An 18,811-nucleotide genomic window follows, 5' to 3' on the forward strand; every position below is an offset into this window, starting at 1 on the left:
AAGCCACGACCTTGTGATTGCACACCCTGCAGTCTAACCACTGGACCAACTGGCAGGCATTTATAGAGTTTTATTAAGTTGTGTAGTGAAATAGTATTTTCCAGTATTAATTAGTATTGATAATTTCACAGTTCTACTCCTCATCTATCATTCTATACATGTCACATCTCCCCAATACATGCAGGACTCGGTACAGCTTAGGGTTTCTACAAGACAGCTTCACAAACACCATGCTCCTCAACATCCCTCCATCATTTCTAACATGATGGAAAATGTCTTTGGAATGTAACCTCAGACTAGAAGACACTCTCTCCAGCTTCAAAACTAAATAAAAAACTTACTTATTCAGTCTTGGCTTTAAGCACCATCATAAACAGAGTTTTTTATGTGACAGGAGTGTCTTTCTGACAGGCACGGCGCACTACAATAACCAGTATTATCAGCATTATTATAATTCTTATTATCAACATGACATCCTGAGGTGAGAATACATGCAAGATCTAGAGAAAGGAAAAGAGAACTCGTAATGAAAGTTTGTTTGGTGTACCTGTTTCCAGAGGGTAGACTGGTCGCTAAGAGGTCGTCTTGTGGGATGGTATTGCCACAAACACTCTGAGTTGGGATATTGCCTTGACGGGTCAGACTTACTCGGACATCCTCCCATGCTCCAGCAACCTACAAGAAAATAGAATAATAACAATAATAATGGCTTCTTATATAGCGCTCAAATCTGTCAGCCAGTAATGCACACGGTGCTCAGTATTGTCCTTTAAGGTATTGTGGAGTTACATTTTAGCGCTCAAATCTGTTACCCAGTAACACTCACGGTGCTCAGTATTGTCCTTTAAGGTATTGTGGAGTTACATTGTAGCGCTCAAATCTGTCACCCAGTAATGCCAACAGAGCTCAGTATTGTCCTACAAGGTATTGTGGAGTTACATTGTAGCGCTCAAATCTGTCACCCAGTAATGCCAACAGAGCACAGTATTGTCCTACAAGGTACTATGGAGTTACATTGTAGCGCTCAAATCTGTCACCCAGTAATGCCAACAGAGCTCAGTATTGTCCTACAAGGTATTGTGGAGTTACATTGTAGCGCTCAAATCTGTCACCCAGTAATGCCAACAGAGCTCAGTATTGTCCTACAAGGTATTATGGAGTTACATTGTAGCGCTCAAATCTGTCACCCAGTAATGCCAACAGAGCTCAGTATTGTCCTACAAGGTATTATGGAGTTACATTGTAGCGCTCAAATCTGTCACCCAGTAATGCCAACAGAGCTCAGTATTGTCCTACAAGGTATTATGGAGTTACATTGTAGCGCTCAAATCTGTCACCCAGTTATGCCAACAGAGCTCAGTATTGTCCTACAAGGTATTATGGAGTTACATTGTAGCGCTCAAATCTGTCACCCAGTAATGCCAACAGAGCTCAGTATTGTCCTACAAGGTATTATGGAGTTACATTGTAGCACTCAAATCTGTCACCCAGTAATGCCAACAGTGCTCAGTATTGTCCTACAAGGTATTATGGAGTTCCATTGTAGCACTCAAATCTGTCACCCAGTAACGCCAACAGAGCTCAGTATTGTCCTACAAGGTATTATGGAGTTACATTGTAGCGCTCAAATCTGTCACCCAGTAATGCCAACAGAGCTCAGTAGTGTACTACAAGGTATTATGGAGTTACATTGTAGCACTCAAATCTGTCACCCAGTAATGCCAACAGAGCTCAGTATTGTCCTACAAGGTATTATGGAGTTACATTGTAGCGCTCAAATCTGTCACCCAGTAACGCCAACAGAGCTCAGTATTGTCCTACAAGGTATTATGGAGTTACATTATAGCGCTCAAAGTACATATGGTGCAAACCGAATATACAAAACAACTAGTGCCAACTATTTCAGTAAAACACCCAAAGGTACTAACTGCTGAGCAGGGATTCGAACCCACGCTCTGGAACAATCAATACGTAGTCAAGTGCCTCAGACACAACACTCAACAATCCCTAGTTAGCATCGAATGTGGGTTTGAATCCTGGTCATAACGTTTGTGGCTTTGAGCAAGGTATTGAACCATACTTGTCTAAGTGTATGATACCCTTGCCTACATCCTTACGGACTGTGAGGGGGTAACCCTGTTTCAGTCCCAAGAGTAGGAAGCATCGTGCCCCTAATTGCAGTCGATTTAGGTCAATAGACCGAGTTAAGTTTAGCCCCCATCTTGAAGTGGTCGTGCGGCCTTATGATGTAAGTTAATCTCTCTACAAATAAAAAATAAAAAACCCAAATTACAATATCCTTATCTAGGCACAAATGGTTCCCACTCACCAATGGTTCATAGCGTAGAACTATTTCATAATCTCCAGATACTGGGATGTTGTCAACAATGATCTGAATCTGACCTCCCTCTGTGATGCGTAGAAATCCAGAACCAGTCCAGCTGATGTAAGAGCTGTCATCACGCACTCTGGTCTCAACCATCACCAACTACAACAAAAAGGTAAAACAAACTCAAACTAAAATATGTGATGCTGAATGACAAAATCATACACTCTGTGCCAAAAACTCAATAGAGTTTTGGTTATCAAAAAAAAGGTTGATATTGTGTTTGAAAAAAATAGCCACAGGAGGTGTATACTTCCCAGGGAGCTGAGAAAGATTACAGAAACGTTATTGGCCTAAAGACCAGGGCACTTATGTAAAGCGCATGTATACGTTATTGTAAACTCCGCTTTATAAGAACTAGTTATTCTTATTATCAATGAGCCTTAAATTTGAAATTGTCTTACCGATGGTGTCAGGACTCGCGACAACTCAGCCTCGTACAAGAAGTAATCCATGAAGGAATAGAAATATCCAGACTCTACTTGGTTGCACTGTCTGCCGCTAATGTGTGGACGGCAGTAGCATTGGCCAGAATCTCGGTTACAGCTGCTGTTATATGAGCCACCAGGATCGCAATTACAGTAATTGCAGCCGTATGGTTCCTCACTCAGCCCATAGTAGCCTTCCTATGGTTGGAATAATAATAATAATAATAATAATAATAATAATAATAATAATAATAATAATAATAATAATAATAATAATAATAATAATAATAATAATAATAATAATAATAATAATAATAATAATAATAATAATAATAATAATAATAATAATAATAATAATAATAATAATAATAATAATAATAATAATAATAATAATAATAATAATAATAATAATAATAATAATAACAAAAATAAGATAAGACGAAAAAGATGTGTCATCTCATTGACATAGCGGTGCCAGGTGATATAAGGGTAGCTTCGAAGGAGATGGAAAAGATCGAGAAGTACCAGGACCTGGCCAGGGAACTTCGTAAGATTTGGCAGGTAAAGGTAAAAGTAGTCCCCGTGGTGGTTGGAGCACTTGGCACCATTCCCAAAGCACTGGGGAAACATCTAGATGAAATAGGGACAAATGTGAGGGTAGATCTATTACAGAAGGCAGCGCTTTTGGGAACAGCGAGGATCCTGAGAAAGACCCTTGAGATCTAAGGCTACGGGACGTAGCCCGGCTCGAGGAGTTACCGGCACAAAGGAAAATGAGATCTTTCTTTTGCATGCTGTGATAAAATGAAATGAAATAACAAAAATAATAATAATAAGAACACTTATATAGAATTGCATCTTGGTAAATACTATGTTTTTAAAGCGCTATGGTACTGATGTCTTTGAAGACTATTTAGTAAAACTTGGGCAACAACAGCAGACACAGACGCCAATTGTTATGGACTGGATTGTATCTTCTTGTACCTGATTGTACCTGATAGTCCAATGCTAGTTAAAGGCACATTACAGAATTGGTAAGAAAACAACTTGTCTAAGATCACAGATTTACATAAAACTTACACGGTCTAATGATGATAATAGTAGAAAACCTCCCTTGAAATATTTCCGTTTGGAATGTCATATTTGATGAGAAATAAATCAAACAAATTTCCCCTAAGGAGATTATTGCTCAGTGAGTGTTTTATTCATTTTTATTTTCAATCAATGTCGTGCAAAATGTAATTGTTTTTTCACTATTTTCTTGTGACCCAGATGGCAGATCGATCTCAAACTTTTAGAGTTCATGTATGGTGGATTAAATAAAATGCTTACACTGCCAGCAACTGTTTTGTTTAATTCTGTAATGTTCCTTTAACTTCCTGAGTAGACAGGTATAAAAAGACCAGCAGGAAGGGACTCCATAGTCATTAAACCACTCTATCTACAACCATCAAAACTATCCCATTTCCTTCTGTGGTTTGTCTGATGTGATTAATAGAAATCTAGTCAAGCTAAGCTGACTCCAGTTTCCAAACATATTTCAGGGATGTGATAGGGCCTGAACTGTGAGCTCAAAGCATGAAGGTTAGCACATTCTTTGCTTTTAAAAGCTCTCAATCTGTGGAATTGTAAAGAATTTTAAATATAAACAAATAAAAAATATACCTTTTTTTTGGGAGGGGGGGGGGGAATTGGATTGTCAGTTAAAAAAAACGAGAAATCACGTCCCTGCAATAAGATTTGCATGCACAGTAGCAGACCATGTTTTTACATGAAAAACTATTTTGTTCCAAAATGTGGTTTGACTAACAATATGCTTGTTTCCTTTGGTTGGTGATTCTGTGTTGAAATGTTCCAAATTTGCAATAATATTTTCTCCGTAAAGGCAGTGGACACTATTGGTAATTGTCAAAGACTCGCCTTAACAGTTTGTGTATTTCAACATTTGCATAAAATAACAAACCTGTGAAAATTTTAGCTCTAGCGGTCATCAAAGTTGTGAGATAATAATGTAAGAAAAAAACACCCTTGTCACACGAAGTTGTGCACGTTTAGATGGATGATTTTGAGACCACAAGTTCTAAATCTTAGGTCTCGAAATAAAATTTGTGGAAAATTACTTTTTCTCAAAAACTATGTCACTTCAGAGGGAGCCGTTTCTCACAATGTTTTATACCATCAACCTCCCCCCATTACTTGTCACCAAGAAAGGTTTTATGCTAACAATTATTATGAGTAATTACCAATAGTGTCCACTGCATTTAATGACATTGAGGTTTAAACTGGTAAAAACTTTGATTGTCTCATTTACCTGGAATAACTCTAGTCATAATACTTCCTTGGTTGTCTATATTTTGGTGAGGAAGGGATGTCCCTTGTGCAGATCAGGGTTACCGGTATGGCATGATACCAGTTCTTAATGGCACTGCATGCATTTCCTTTGTGGTCAATACAACAGTGCGATGCCAGCAATTACAGCCTCATTTACAAAGAGACGACCACATGTTTGCTGCAGATTCATATTAAGTTTGCTTTCTGAGAGTTCTTGGCTTCACAACCAAAACTTAAAAATTAAATAAATGAAAAATGTGATTCTTCATTACAAGATAAATCTTGGTTGCGCAATTTTGTTCACATCCCACAAAAGCTTTATTGATAAACTAAGATGAAACTCAGACAATCCCGCCCAAACCCTCACCCCCAACAATGTTTTCATTTCCAGCTTGAGCACAGACTTCTCAATGAGTCAACATTGAAACGGGAATGGGGAGAGGGCTAAATTTGCCATTTGAATGAACTTTTGTTAGAGGATTTACAGACACTTGACATCAAGTGTGAAACCAAATGTTTTTATACAATAACACGTGTGTCTCTTCCCTTAATGTATAGATCATGTCTTTAAGGAAATTTCAACGACAAAGGAAGCCCTGTGAACAAAAACCTGACAAATCACAAAGCCTGCAAAAAATAGTTAATGGCCTGACGTTTCGACCCTAGCAGAGTCTTTCTCGAAGGCTGCAGACTAAACCAGTCAACTGGGCAAATGAGAAGCAGTTTCTCCATGGGGCTTCATAATGTCTGGTTTCCTGAAGGATGCTGTGACTTGAGTTGTTAAGATACACAGATACATCGATGAGGGTAAACAAGTCAAGTATGAAATGAATAAATAAATAAATAAATAAATAAATGTTTGTGAGGTCCTGTACAATTATCTCACAACATGTCTAAGCAACATGCAATGGTGGCATCGACCCTAATACTTACGTAACACTGGTCACAGTTTCTGCCGGTGACGTAACGTTTACATACACAGTTACCAGTTTGTTTGTTACAGCCTCGGTTACCCTCAGTACCTAGAGTGTTGCATGTACAGGCTGCAACCACAAAAGAAAACAACTACATTAATCAGTGTGTACCAAATCAGAGGAACCTAAATATCAGATGTTAGTTTTGCATTAGTTTTGGTGATAAAGAATATTAATTTGTTTTTACCCTTACACCAATGTGTTTTAAGCACTGTATACTCAGTACTTTCACAAGTTCTGCTCTAGCAATACCATGGTTGTCGGTTTAAATCTCACAAGGGGTCGATTTCACAGAGCAATAAAACTCATCGCAAGACAAATTGTTAGTATCACTATATCACTACATATCCTTTGGGTCATACCATGCACTTAATGATATGCTCATAAAAAGGGGTTCCCAAACCATTAAATGAATCTGAAGAGTTGAATGAGCTGACAAAGTTATGAATCATTGGTAGAGAGAGTCAAGGCGCCAGGTAAAAGTAACTACCATAGATTGAGTGCTACACTCCTGACCCTATGTAAGCATAGAGGTCAAAGGTTGTAATAGTTACAGAGGTAATTGGAGTTCACACAACTTCAATTCAACCAGAGAGACTGACAGTAACACTAGGTTCTCTGTTCTAAATCTAGAAACAAAATTGTGTTCTTTATAAGACTTTGATATTATATATTATTAAATGTACTGTATTGAAAATGGAACTCAGTTTAAGGAGCTGCAGATTATTTGGTGTTCATTTAACTGTTGATTTCTGGTGGAAGGTGGAAGTATAACTAAGAGAGGTTTGCAGTAGCACCATGTGAAAATATCTTTTTAGTATTTTCTGAAAAGAACTGGTAGTTTCTATTTAAACCATCTCTACCTCACATAAGCACTTTTTGTATATAATACTGCTACTATCTATTCTCTATCATGTTGTACTTATGGAAGAAGCCATTCTTTAACAGACCAAGTGCATGGTGAAAAAACTCTTGATGTGTATGTCAGAGTTTCAAAGCTTGATCCAACAATATTTTTTGTTTTTCAAGGAATGTTTTTTTTATACATTTCTTTCTAAATAAATACTCAATTTTAGATGATTCCAAAATCATAGATAAATGAAATTTGCGAAGTTTCAAAACCCCAAAAAATGTTTGCAAAGCTGCCTTTAAAGACACAAGTACATGTACATGTGAATACCTCAAGTTTTGACTACGTATCTTTAAGACAAAGTTTATCAAAAATAAACATTGTTTATGTGAAGTTAGAAAAAAACTAAGCATCACTTTTCCCAACAAAAACTTTCATGGCTGGCTAGTTTTAAGGCAATAATCATTCCATTAACCAATCCAGAATCCTCCCTTTAAATGTACATGAACCATACTAAGACTATGGGTTCACATTCCATATAGATCATCATATGGATTGATTTCTCCGTCCGATTCTAAAAAGGTAAGTTCACTCCTCAGGGACAAGATACAGTTTTCATTCAACAGTTTTATGTTGTATGATGAAGACCGAGATAACCTTAGACAGTTAACCTTTAACCTCTTTATCATGTAAAGGTCAAGTTTACTAGTTTTCTTTTTAAAACCATACAAAGAATGCAAGACGTACAATGAAATGTAATGAACACTGGTAAACCAGTGACAGTATAGCGAAAAAGCTGAAGGCAGTGCGAGTGTAGAATACTGTGGTACCGTTGGTTGACTAGACTTCCAAATGAGTTGTTTGAATGAGTACCTCACTGCGTATGTACGTTGCCAGTCAGTGGTTATCAAGGGTCAACTAAAAAGTGCACACTCCACCTTGCTCACAGTTTAATGTTTAAAGCCAGGAAAAGCCATGAAAACTTCTGAGATTGGGGAACATTGATCTAAAATGTTTGTTCTTGTATATGTTTTTTAAATCAACTTTTTAAAACAATGATAATTCTAAACGCCTCGCACCTAAACAGCTACACGTAACTGATTTAAAGACATTCTTACCTTGACAACCATCAGGGTTTTCAGATCTTAGATTCCAGTAGCCATCTTGACAAATGTCACATCTTACTCCTGTGGTAAATCGTTTGCACATGCAGCGGCCAGCAATCAGATTATTAGATGGGTCGGTGTGGCTTTCACATTCTCCGCCATTTTCAGAGCCGTATGGGTCACAGTCGCATGCTGGAATGGAACAAGAACAACACGGTCACAAGCATATCCAAGAAAAAGTATAACTTTTATCGTCAATTGGTTTTACAAAGTTTCATTTTTAATTTTGAAATATGAAGAAGAGAATAAACTGGCCAGGCTGGTCCAGATCCTAATGCTCTTTAAGCAAGATCCTAAGCCATAATTGTCCTTCGAATGGGATGTAAAAATACATAGTGCACACAGAAGAACCCACAACAATCATCGTGTAAGAATATGGCCCTTCCATGAAAGCACAGCCTAACTTGAAAATGTTTGTTTCTTATACAAGATCATTTCTAGGTAAATTGAGGGCAAAAGGCAATGTATGGACGTGAATATACCATGTCCTATCTTGGCCTCTTTTTAAACTTTCATCCTGATGGCAAAACAGCTTAAAGGCAGTGGACACTATTGGTAATTACTCAAAATAATTTTTGGCATAAAACCTTTCTTGGTGATGAGTAATGGGGAGAGGTTGATGGTATAAAACATTCAAAAACGGCTCCCTCTGAAGTGCCATAGTTTGCGAGAAAGAAGTATTTTTCCACGTTTTTGATTTCGAGACCTCAAGTTTAGAACTTGAGGTCACGAAATCAACCATCTAAACGCACACAACTTCATGTGACAAGGGTATTTTTTTCTTTCATTATTATCTCGCAAGTTCGATGACCGATTGACCTCACATTTTCACAGGTTTGTTATTTTATGCATATGTTGAGATACACCAACTGTGAAGGCTAGTCTTTGACAATTACCAATAGTGTGCACTGCCTTTAACTCTGTACTTGCTTTTCTCAATTTGTTTGCGATGGGATGGCTAAGTAGGGGTTAACCTTGGTTCATTGGAAACACCCATGTCTAAAGGTTTCCTCAGGCTTCTAAGTCACAGAGATTAAGTTTTCTTTTGAGACATACTTGGTCTCATCACCAGAAATGAACAATAATAATAATAATAATAATAATAATAATAATAATAATAATAATAATAATAATAATAATAAGAATGAGGCCGAGATCGACTCTTTGGTGCAGACCGTCAGGATTTTCAGTGATGACATTGGGATGCAGTTCGGTCTGGAGAAATGTGCTTCAATGACCATGAAGAGGGGGAAGAGGGTACATTCCGATGGCATTGCTCTGCCAGATGGTGCACAGTTGAGGGCTTTGGGTGAGGTGGAGAGTTATCGGTATCTTGGTGTACTTGAATCGGACCATGTCCTTCACAAGGAATCAAAGGTAAGGCTGAAGGCAGAATACATCAGGCGTGTAAAGAAATGTTTGAAGTCTAAACTAAACGGGGGGAACATGATTAAGGCGATTAACACATGGGCCGTGTCTTTGATGAGGTACAGTGCGGGTATTGTCGAGTGGACTAAGGAAGATCTAGATGTCACTGACAGGAGGACAAGAAAACTAATGACCATGCATGGCATGCTACACCCGCGGTCAAATGTTAGTAGACTCTATCTTCCGAGGTCAGAGGGCGGAAGGGGGTTGCTTAGCGTGGCGGACAGTGTTAACATCGAGCGCAGAAGCTTGCATTGTCATGTCAGGAGGACCGAGGAGAGCTTGTCGAAAGTTGCACAAAGGTACACGAGGGCAGACGAAGTTGGGCCGAAAGAGTACAAGAGGGAAAGGAAGGAGGAAAGACATCAAGATTGGAGGAACAAACCACTTCATGGCCGGTTCTTGAGGTGTACTGAGGAAGTGGCCAGCAGCAAGTCATGGAATTGGTTAAAGAGTGGAGAACTAAAGAAGGAAACAGAGGGCTTGATTACTGCGGCGCAAGACCAGTCTCTAAGGACAAATATAATGAAGGCAAGGATAGAGAAAGCAAACGTCTCTCCTATGTGTAGAATGTGCAATAAAGCAGAGGAGACTGTATTTCATATTGTTAGCGAATGCAGTAAGATGGCCCAGACGGAGTACAAAGGAAGACATGACAAGCTGGCCAAGGTGATTCACTGGGATCTGTGTAAGAAGTATGGTGTCAAAGTACTTGCGAAATGGTACGACCATGTTCCGGAGAAAGTTGTAGAGAACGACCAGGTCAAGATCCTATGGGACTTTAACATTCAGACCGATCATGTTATACAACATAGGCGTCCGGATGTTGTGCTATTAGATAAGACGAAGAAGATGTGTCATCTCATTGACATAGCGGTGCCAGGTGATATAAGGGTAGCTTCGAAGGAGATGGAAAAGATCGAGAAGTACCAGGACCTGGCCAGGGAACTTCGTAAGATTTTGCAGGTAAAGGTAAAAGTAGTCCCCGTGGTGGTTGGAGCACTTGGCACCATTCCCAAAGCACTGGGGAAACATCTAGATGAAATAGGGACAAATGTGAGGGTAGATCTATTACAGAAGGCAGCGCTTTTGGGAACAGCGAGGATCCTGAGAAAGACCCTTGAGATCTAAGGCTACGGGACGTAGCCCGGCTCGAGGAGTTACCGGCACAAAGGAAAATGAGATCTTTCTTTTGCATGCTGGGATAAAATGAAATAATAATAATAATAATAATAATAATAATAATAATAATAATAATAATAATAATAATAATAATAATAATAATAATAATAATAATAATAATAATAATAATAATAATAATAATAATAATAATAATAATAATAATAATAATAATAATAATAATAATAATAATAATAATAATAATAATAATAATAATAATAATAATAATAATAATAATAATAATAATAATAATAATAATAATAATAATAATGAACCGAAACCCTAGTTCCTACTTTTCAAACATTAGTAATACTTACGGACGCATATGTTGGGATCTCGGATATCTCTGTCTGGATTCATGTAGAAGAATGGCTTGCACTGCTCGCAGTTTCTACCCATGGTGTTATGCTGGCAGTCATCACATACCCCTCCGCTAGCACCATTAGTGATCTCAAAGACTGCCTGGTCAAAATGGCAACGATTGGTGTGACTGTTGCAGTTACATCCTAGTAGGGAAAAACAAAGTGGGTCAGTGCAAATTATGAACTCTGCATATGAACTCTGTTTACTTGTACCATTCAGACAAACATTATGCAATCAGTTCCAGGCAATTTCTAAGAAATTAAGTATTGTTTGAAGCTTTGCATGGAGAAGAGCAGTGCATACTGTTTGAAACGTTGAGAACACACCGATCCTTTCATAGCCAACTCTCCCACAAAAGAGACACATGGATGTATCCGATAGTTTACTACTTACTTAAAGCTTCTTCCAATTCTAGGAAATTATTTGAGAAATTACTCCTGTGCTACCAAAGTTGTCATGTAGCATGCACTACAGTTGGTTGCCTCAAAGTAAAAGTTGCCTGTCAGAGTTGTCACGTGTGACAAAGCCCTAAGAAGGGGTGTGACTAGGGGTGGGTTTAGCAACTTCTAAGTTCTAAACCCCCTTTCCCAACTTAATGACAGGTAATGAACCTACTTACTTTTACATTCGTTGGGTTGGTTGTGTGTAGCAGGTCTCCAGGGTTGGTCGTTGTAAAATTCCTGACATCTCTCGCAGTTGTTGCCTTCAGTGTTGTGACCACACAGGCACTTTCCTTGGACCTAGTCAAAAACAAAAAGGATGTTTTGGTTAAATGCTGATACAGTATACATCTTTCTTGTACCAAGTACTGGTGTTTAAGCTCCCTCATTAGAAAATACTCTGTACAAAGAAAGCAACAGATCAAAAGTTATGACAATAAATAACCTGTTCAAAAAATAAATACAATTATGGCATGCAATGGGACTAATAACCTCAACAATGTTGGTCTTCCATGTTTTTTGTTTTTATGTTAACAGTCGTTCTGAATTTAAAGTCACCTGGAAGGTATTTTTTCAAAATAAAGCTTTTGTCACTAATGTGTGTTGATGAGTGGAATGTGAATAAACAGTTAACTAAGGTTTTTAAAAATCAGTTCTTATGTTATTTACAAATTTAAGAGTAGACCCCGACCCGAGGGGCGCTGTTTGTGACGTCAATCGAGGCAGACTTTGCCTGTAATGCGTAGAGTAAACACAATACGGACCAAGTCGTGAGTTTGTACGTTTCAAAAAAAGATTTTTTATTTTTTTTTCCGGCAATGCCGACCAGGTGTATTGCTGCTGAATGCAGAAAAACACTTTTTGAAACGTACCAACTCACGACTTGGACGTACATGTACTTTGCACGTGTGTTTACTATACGCATTGCAGGCAAAGTCTGCCTCGTTTGACGTCACAAAAGGGGTAGGCGGAGTCAGCCCCCCAAACAACTTTGTATATTTTTTAAACATATAAATCGTGACAAACAATTACTAAAAAAATTGTTTTATTGTTCGTAAGCATATACTCTTATGTTTGAAAGAAGACAAATTCTATTTCCAGGTGACTTTAAACCAATGTACAATGTTGATGCAGTATTACACAGTTAACCTTACTCTGCAGCTTGGGGTATTCAACCTTGCAAATAGTCACACAAATTCGAATATATTTGTGTTAATAATCACATGCTCATAATGTTGTAGTTGAAAACCAATTTGCACTTTTGCAATTATAATTTTTTTTTCAAATACATTGACCATTTCCATGTTTTATTCCCTGTTTAATTGTACAACACAAAAAGCGTACAGCTAGGAAAGGACACAATGTAGTCTGATCACAAATTAATTTGATCCTGGCTTGCAGACTACCGTTAACTTTGAACATTCAGGTCCTATACCTACATCATGTGCTTCTTATAGGCATGAAGAAAAAACAACAACAACAGAAGCAATGTTGCTGACCTAAATACACATGAACCTACACAATAAAAAAGTAACAAAAACACCAGAAATTATTTCTCACACTTCAGCACAGCTTCGCACCACATATTATTAAATTATATTACAAATGAAATTTCTAAGTTTCTAAACTGGACATGTGCATACAGGCTGTAATGCAATATGTTGGGTCAATTTGGTCCCATTATGGACACACTGGGGTACCAACTAGGCATCAGCCGGTCAACACATTTACAATGAGTCCACCAATAACTACAAAATGTGCACATGTACGTGTGTACATTATGAACAAATGGATGATAAACATACAATAACCAAGGTTGGGTAAACACCTTGAAGATTAAAGTAATCTCTCTAGTGAGTTTTGGTGGTTTTGAAAGAACTTAGGTGTGATAACTCACACGTAAACTTTCTCTTAAAGACAATCAGATTATCACAAATCTGTTCTTTTCAGAACCAACACAGCTCATGTACAGATTTCTGTTCATGTTCTGTTGCTTTTTTACACAGCAACCATAGCCTATTAGATTGTGTCTCCACCATGCTAAGTTGTCTCTTTATAAATTATTATAATCAATTGAGGGTTCATGTCAGTTTCACAGCCAACCATAGCCTATTATATTGTGCAGCTACCATGCTAAAGTTGTCTCTTTATAAATTATTATAATCAAATGAGGGTTCATGTCATTTTTATATTGCATAATATTTGTGGGTGGTTCTGAAAAAAAGTACGAACATTTTATTGAGTATTTATGTGAAGAGGGCGTGTACTGTACAAAGGTATTTCAGGATATTTCATCACAATTTTTCTGACTTTTCCAAGAGGCAATAAAAGTGAATAAAACATTAAAAATCAGATTAATATGATTAAAGATGGACGAATATCATGCCTGGTACAGTACCAATCCAATTTTAAGAAAAGTCAAAGTAAATGTACAGACACTTTGTACATATGGTTATTTTCACAGTATTTTTTCTTCTAAATGACTGTTTTTCTAACCTTACGATGTTTAGTTCACTGTACACAATCTATTGTACAGGCAGAACCCACAGAACAGACAGGTATAACAACTTTATGGCCATGTGTACTACTTTTAACACCCTATTCAACCTGTCTGTTGTACCAACAAATATTGTGAATGTATTAAAACAACATACACCAAGGTCAACAAAACAAATTATCAACTTTTCATAGTCATTGTCCGTGACCGAAATGGGGGAAGAAACCACAGTGGAAGGTAAACATGGACAACTACCCACGTAGGAATTCACCGAACAGATATTGTGAATGAAATCAGAATGTTATACCATACATTGACATGCTAAAAAAGTAAATTGAATTGCCATAATGAGTACTTCAATTTATTGGGTAGATTATGTTATTTTGAGATCTTTTAGTAGATTTTTTACTTTGAGAGACTTCTAAGAAGAGTTAGTGATGTGCGAATGTTTAATTGAAATGTGTTAAACGACTTAGAGAAATGTAAATTGGTTTGCAATAACAACATGTGTTTATGTACTTGCTGGGTAGATTATGTTCCTTACTTCTTGATAACTTTAAGTAGGTTTTTGGAATTCGGGAAACTTCTCAGAAATGTTAATAATATGGGAATGTTATACACATTAGATTGAAATGTTAAACTATTTAAAGAAATGTATATTTTTGGCTTGGGATTTATAACACCATGTGTATCTATTTGCTGGGTAGATTATGTTCTTTTGCCCCAAATCGTGTGACATAGCAACCGTTTCTATATAGACTGAGGAATGCAAATGTAAGTGCCAGTAGCTTGTGACTAAGCAAATTATTGTACCAGAGTTAATGTAGCGTTTAGTCACAATTCTTATTTTTCCCAAACAACTTTTCATTTTCTGCAGCTGTCAACACACACAAAAAGAACTTTACAGAACTTTTTTCATTTATTTTGTGGATCCCCACAATGAATGTGTTCAGAATGTCTAAAGTAAACTTACAATCACCATGAGTATATTATTATTCTAAACGACCACAGGTCAAGTTTCTACTAGCAACCCACTGATCTGCTTCTAGACCCTAATAAATAAATGTATAAACCCATGCAGTGTCAGAAGGACTGAACCCACAGCTTTCAATTAGGGATTCATGCCTTAAACCCTCATTCTCCATGCAGAAGAAACCCTCACCAACCTTCTACTCATTGCGCCCTGTTTCAGGAACCCACACCAACCTTCTACTCATTGCGCCCTGTTTCAGGAACCCACACCAACCTTCTACTCATTGCGCCCTGTTTTGCCCAGAGGGAAGTTCAATATTAAGCCAGTGTAAAACATCTGCAGCTGTCAACGAAATTTAACAGATGTGTAACGCAAAACATGTGCTGACTACATGTTGATTGTCTAAATCTAGCCTGCCTAAATCCCACACGGCTTAATTTTTACAGGTTTTGGAGGTTTTACCCTCAAAGGGGAAAGTGGAGACAATAACCATTGTTTTTGTGTTAACCTTGTCTCAATTTATATTATTTGTTTTAATTAAATCTGTAATATCTTTGTAAATTGTACATGTAATGATTTTACAATTGTCTATTGTTATATCAATGCATGTTTGCAATTGCTGGGCACCTTTAATGTTGTCTGTATGCTTTTTAACATTGTTAAGTTTGTTCTCTTGAAGGTTTTGGCACCATGGCTTCGATCCCACTGACAAATACCACGTAATGTTGGGTAGCCAACCATGGAAGCAACATGTTTACAACAAACTACATTTATTGATTCCTTTATTTCCTTCATTTCCATTATCTCCTGCTTTCAATTCACTCACTAATACAAAGAACCCCAAACTTCTCCACCCACAAAACATTTCATTTAAAAGAATAATAAAAATTTCAACATTGGAGTTTATGCATTGTTTGTTTGATGTGTAATTGAAGTAGTTCTATCAAAATCTAATCCTTGGGTCTCGAAATTAAATTTGAGGAAAATTAGTTTTCTCGGAAAATTAGTTTTCTCGAAAAACTTCAATACTTCAGAGGGAGCCGTTTCTCACAATGTTTTATACTATCAAAAGCTCACCCTTACTTGTTACTAAGTAAGTTTTTATGCTAATAATTATTTTGAGTAATTACCAATAGTGCCCACTGCCTTTAAGGGTTCTTCAAACCATGGAAACCAAACTATCAACACTGCATACAGACAGGTACAAATTCACATCATCCAAAATGCATATAAAAATTGAAAAGTAAAAAAATACCATTCTTTGAAATATTGTGTTCCTGTAAGCACGTCCACTTCGCGCGTATACACTCCCCTTCCCATGCAAAACCGAGATCCCAAGGGAAAATTGGAGAGCAAGTAAACATGTACCCAAGCGATACCATGGCAACAACAAAGAGACCCTTCTATGATCTGGTTCTTCAGGAGCCATCTAAATAATGATATCACGTGTATGCAGACGAAAACCAAACAGACGTTTATTTGTTCCTTTCCAAACTGACTTAAAGGGAGGGTCATAGATTGGTTTTTGGTCAACTCAGTGCTGAATTACAGGCCAAATTTTAAAGAAAGTTCCATGTGAAAGTTTCAGTTGAAAACTGTCATGGAATTTTCACAAGTATGTCAAATCGAGCCCAGTTAGCAAGTCAATAATTTAAGTGCACCGGAAATGTTGAGTTGTCAACCAGCGGCTCTTTTCAGAACCAACACTCCTCAAAGAAATGGTGTAACCGCAAACCTCTCCTTATCCTCTAATTAATCAGTTTAATTTTGTTTGTAGCTTTGTCTAACTCTTAAACCTGACTTACAGTTACTGTTGTAAATTAAGTGTATAATATTTCACTTTAGTGGTCGCTGCAACGTAGCGACTTACAAGTGATGTGAACTCGGGTGAACCCCAGAACTATTTACCTGGGACAAAGAACCTATTTGCCTTCAAGCTACTGAACATGGCGACGATCTTGAAATAATCAGATATGGGAATGCCGACCTTTGACAAACCTCAATTCTAAACCTGGCCTGACCTATTTAAATAACAGCCAGAATAATTGCTCAATACGAGATTTGTACTTCTCAGGAAGAAAACATTAATAAATATTCATAAAGTCGGTCCCTGCTAACCCCGTTATTATTCTTTAGTCACAACCAAATTGATTGAATTTATTTGAGGCATGTGCTGAATCCTAAATAAATTTGCCACCTGTAAGTTGGTCAAACATATCGATGATTCCCTTTCCAAATCTAATTTGTGAATGAACTAGCCAACATTTCAACCATGGACAATCTAGAAGAAAAGCTTGTATGTTAAAGGCAGTGGACACTATTGGTAATTACATACTCAAAATAATTATTACCATAAAACCTTTCTTGATTACGAGTAATGGGGAGACGTTGATAATAAAAAACATTGTGAGAAACAACTCCCTCTGACGCGGTGTAGTTTTCGAGAAAGAAGTAATTTTCCACGAATTTGATTTTGAGACCTCGAATTTAGAATTTGAGGTCTCGAAATCTGGAAACACACAACTTCGTGTGACCACGGTGCGACAATGGTGTTTTTTTCTTTAATTAATATCTCGCAACTTCCACGACCGATTGAGCTCAAATTTTCACAGGTTTGTTATTTCATGAATGTTGAGATACACCAACTGTGTAGACTAGTCTTTGACAATTACCAGTAGTGTCCAGTGTCTTTAACACAGTAAATAAAAACAATAAAACAAGAAAAAGAAGTAACTACAAAGTGAGTAAACTTGTGAGTGCAAATGTGTAAAAAGGTTTGTCCTGGAGAGGACCAGAACATATTGTTTGAAATATCAAAGAGCTACTTAAGTAGACAGTTTTGCTGTAAAGCCCAATATGCAAAAATGTGCAGGATACCAGTCATAGATAAACGTAGTACATGTGGAATGGTATCTTTTCCTGATGAGCACCATTGTATTGTGCTGACAATTTAATTTCAAAATATCGTAACATTTCCAAGATATTGTTGAAAATCTGGCTACTGCAGTTAACAGTACTTCTCAGATGCAATCTTTTTGGTGATAAAAAGTGATATATTTTGTTCAATAACCACAGTACTTTGAAGTTAAAATATTCTCAAAATGCATAAATTTACTTTCCAAAGCTGGCGACGGCGTACTTTTAACCAAGTAAGTCTTATTTGGCATTATTTTTCAGAGTCGGGACCAAGCATGTATACAGATCCTTTCAATTTAAGCAGCTCAATGAACTTGGGCATTGATCTAAAGGACAATCTTTCTCAATGGGGTCACTCGCATCAGATGCCTCTACCACATACTTCTATACTATATAAACTATTACACATGTAACCAGTACAATCCTACATTCCAACGCTGACACCAACAAACACACATAGAGGATTCCAGCATACCAACCGGTCAAATCATTGCGCTAATATTTACATCGGACTGTCAACTGGACATAAATCCACAACTGCGTTAAAAAATAATAATGAAGGAAACTCTGCCTGTTGCCTGGCTGGCTGCGTTCACTCTGGGAGACTCGTCATAAATCAGATGTAAGTTTGCTTTATACCTCACAGGCACTAGTGATGTCTTTGTTGTCGTTCGCATATAGGATTGTAACTTTCCGCTAACTAAACGCAGCCAGCAATAATTGGTAACCCCATTGAACATACTATGGCTACATTTGACCCAATATACTATCTAACCTGTATCATTTTGCTAATACCTGATCGTTAATTAAGTGCACTCCTTCAAATATTTCTCATAGACTTGATCATTTTGAAGACAAAAAGGGCCCAATCGTAAGGCCT

At 37.2% G+C, this 18,811-nt stretch overlaps 1 protein-coding gene across 1 annotated transcript in view; it reads right to left on the minus strand.

Annotated features, from left to right (window-relative positions):
• LOC117306972 (laminin subunit beta-1-like) overlaps window positions 1-18,811 on the minus strand; it is a 55,518-nt gene that overhangs the window by 20,361 nt on the left and 16,346 nt on the right. The window contains exons 5-11 of the mRNA XM_033791576.1: window positions 11,725-11,845; window positions 11,060-11,248; window positions 8,088-8,267; window positions 6,079-6,188; window positions 2,791-3,012; window positions 2,330-2,488; window positions 548-675 (exon numbers count right to left, since the gene is read on the minus strand). Coding sequence (XP_033647467.1) covers window positions 548-675; window positions 2,330-2,488; window positions 2,791-3,012; window positions 6,079-6,188; window positions 8,088-8,267; window positions 11,060-11,248; window positions 11,725-11,845 — 1,109 coding nt within the window. The remainder of the gene's footprint in view (window positions 1-547; window positions 676-2,329; window positions 2,489-2,790; window positions 3,013-6,078; window positions 6,189-8,087; window positions 8,268-11,059; window positions 11,249-11,724; window positions 11,846-18,811) is intronic.

Source organism: Asterias rubens, chromosome 2, assembly GCF_902459465.1.
Source record: "Asterias rubens chromosome 2, eAstRub1.3, whole genome shotgun sequence".
In the NCBI taxonomy this organism is placed as follows: domain Eukaryota; kingdom Metazoa; phylum Echinodermata; class Asteroidea; order Forcipulatida; family Asteriidae; genus Asterias; species Asterias rubens.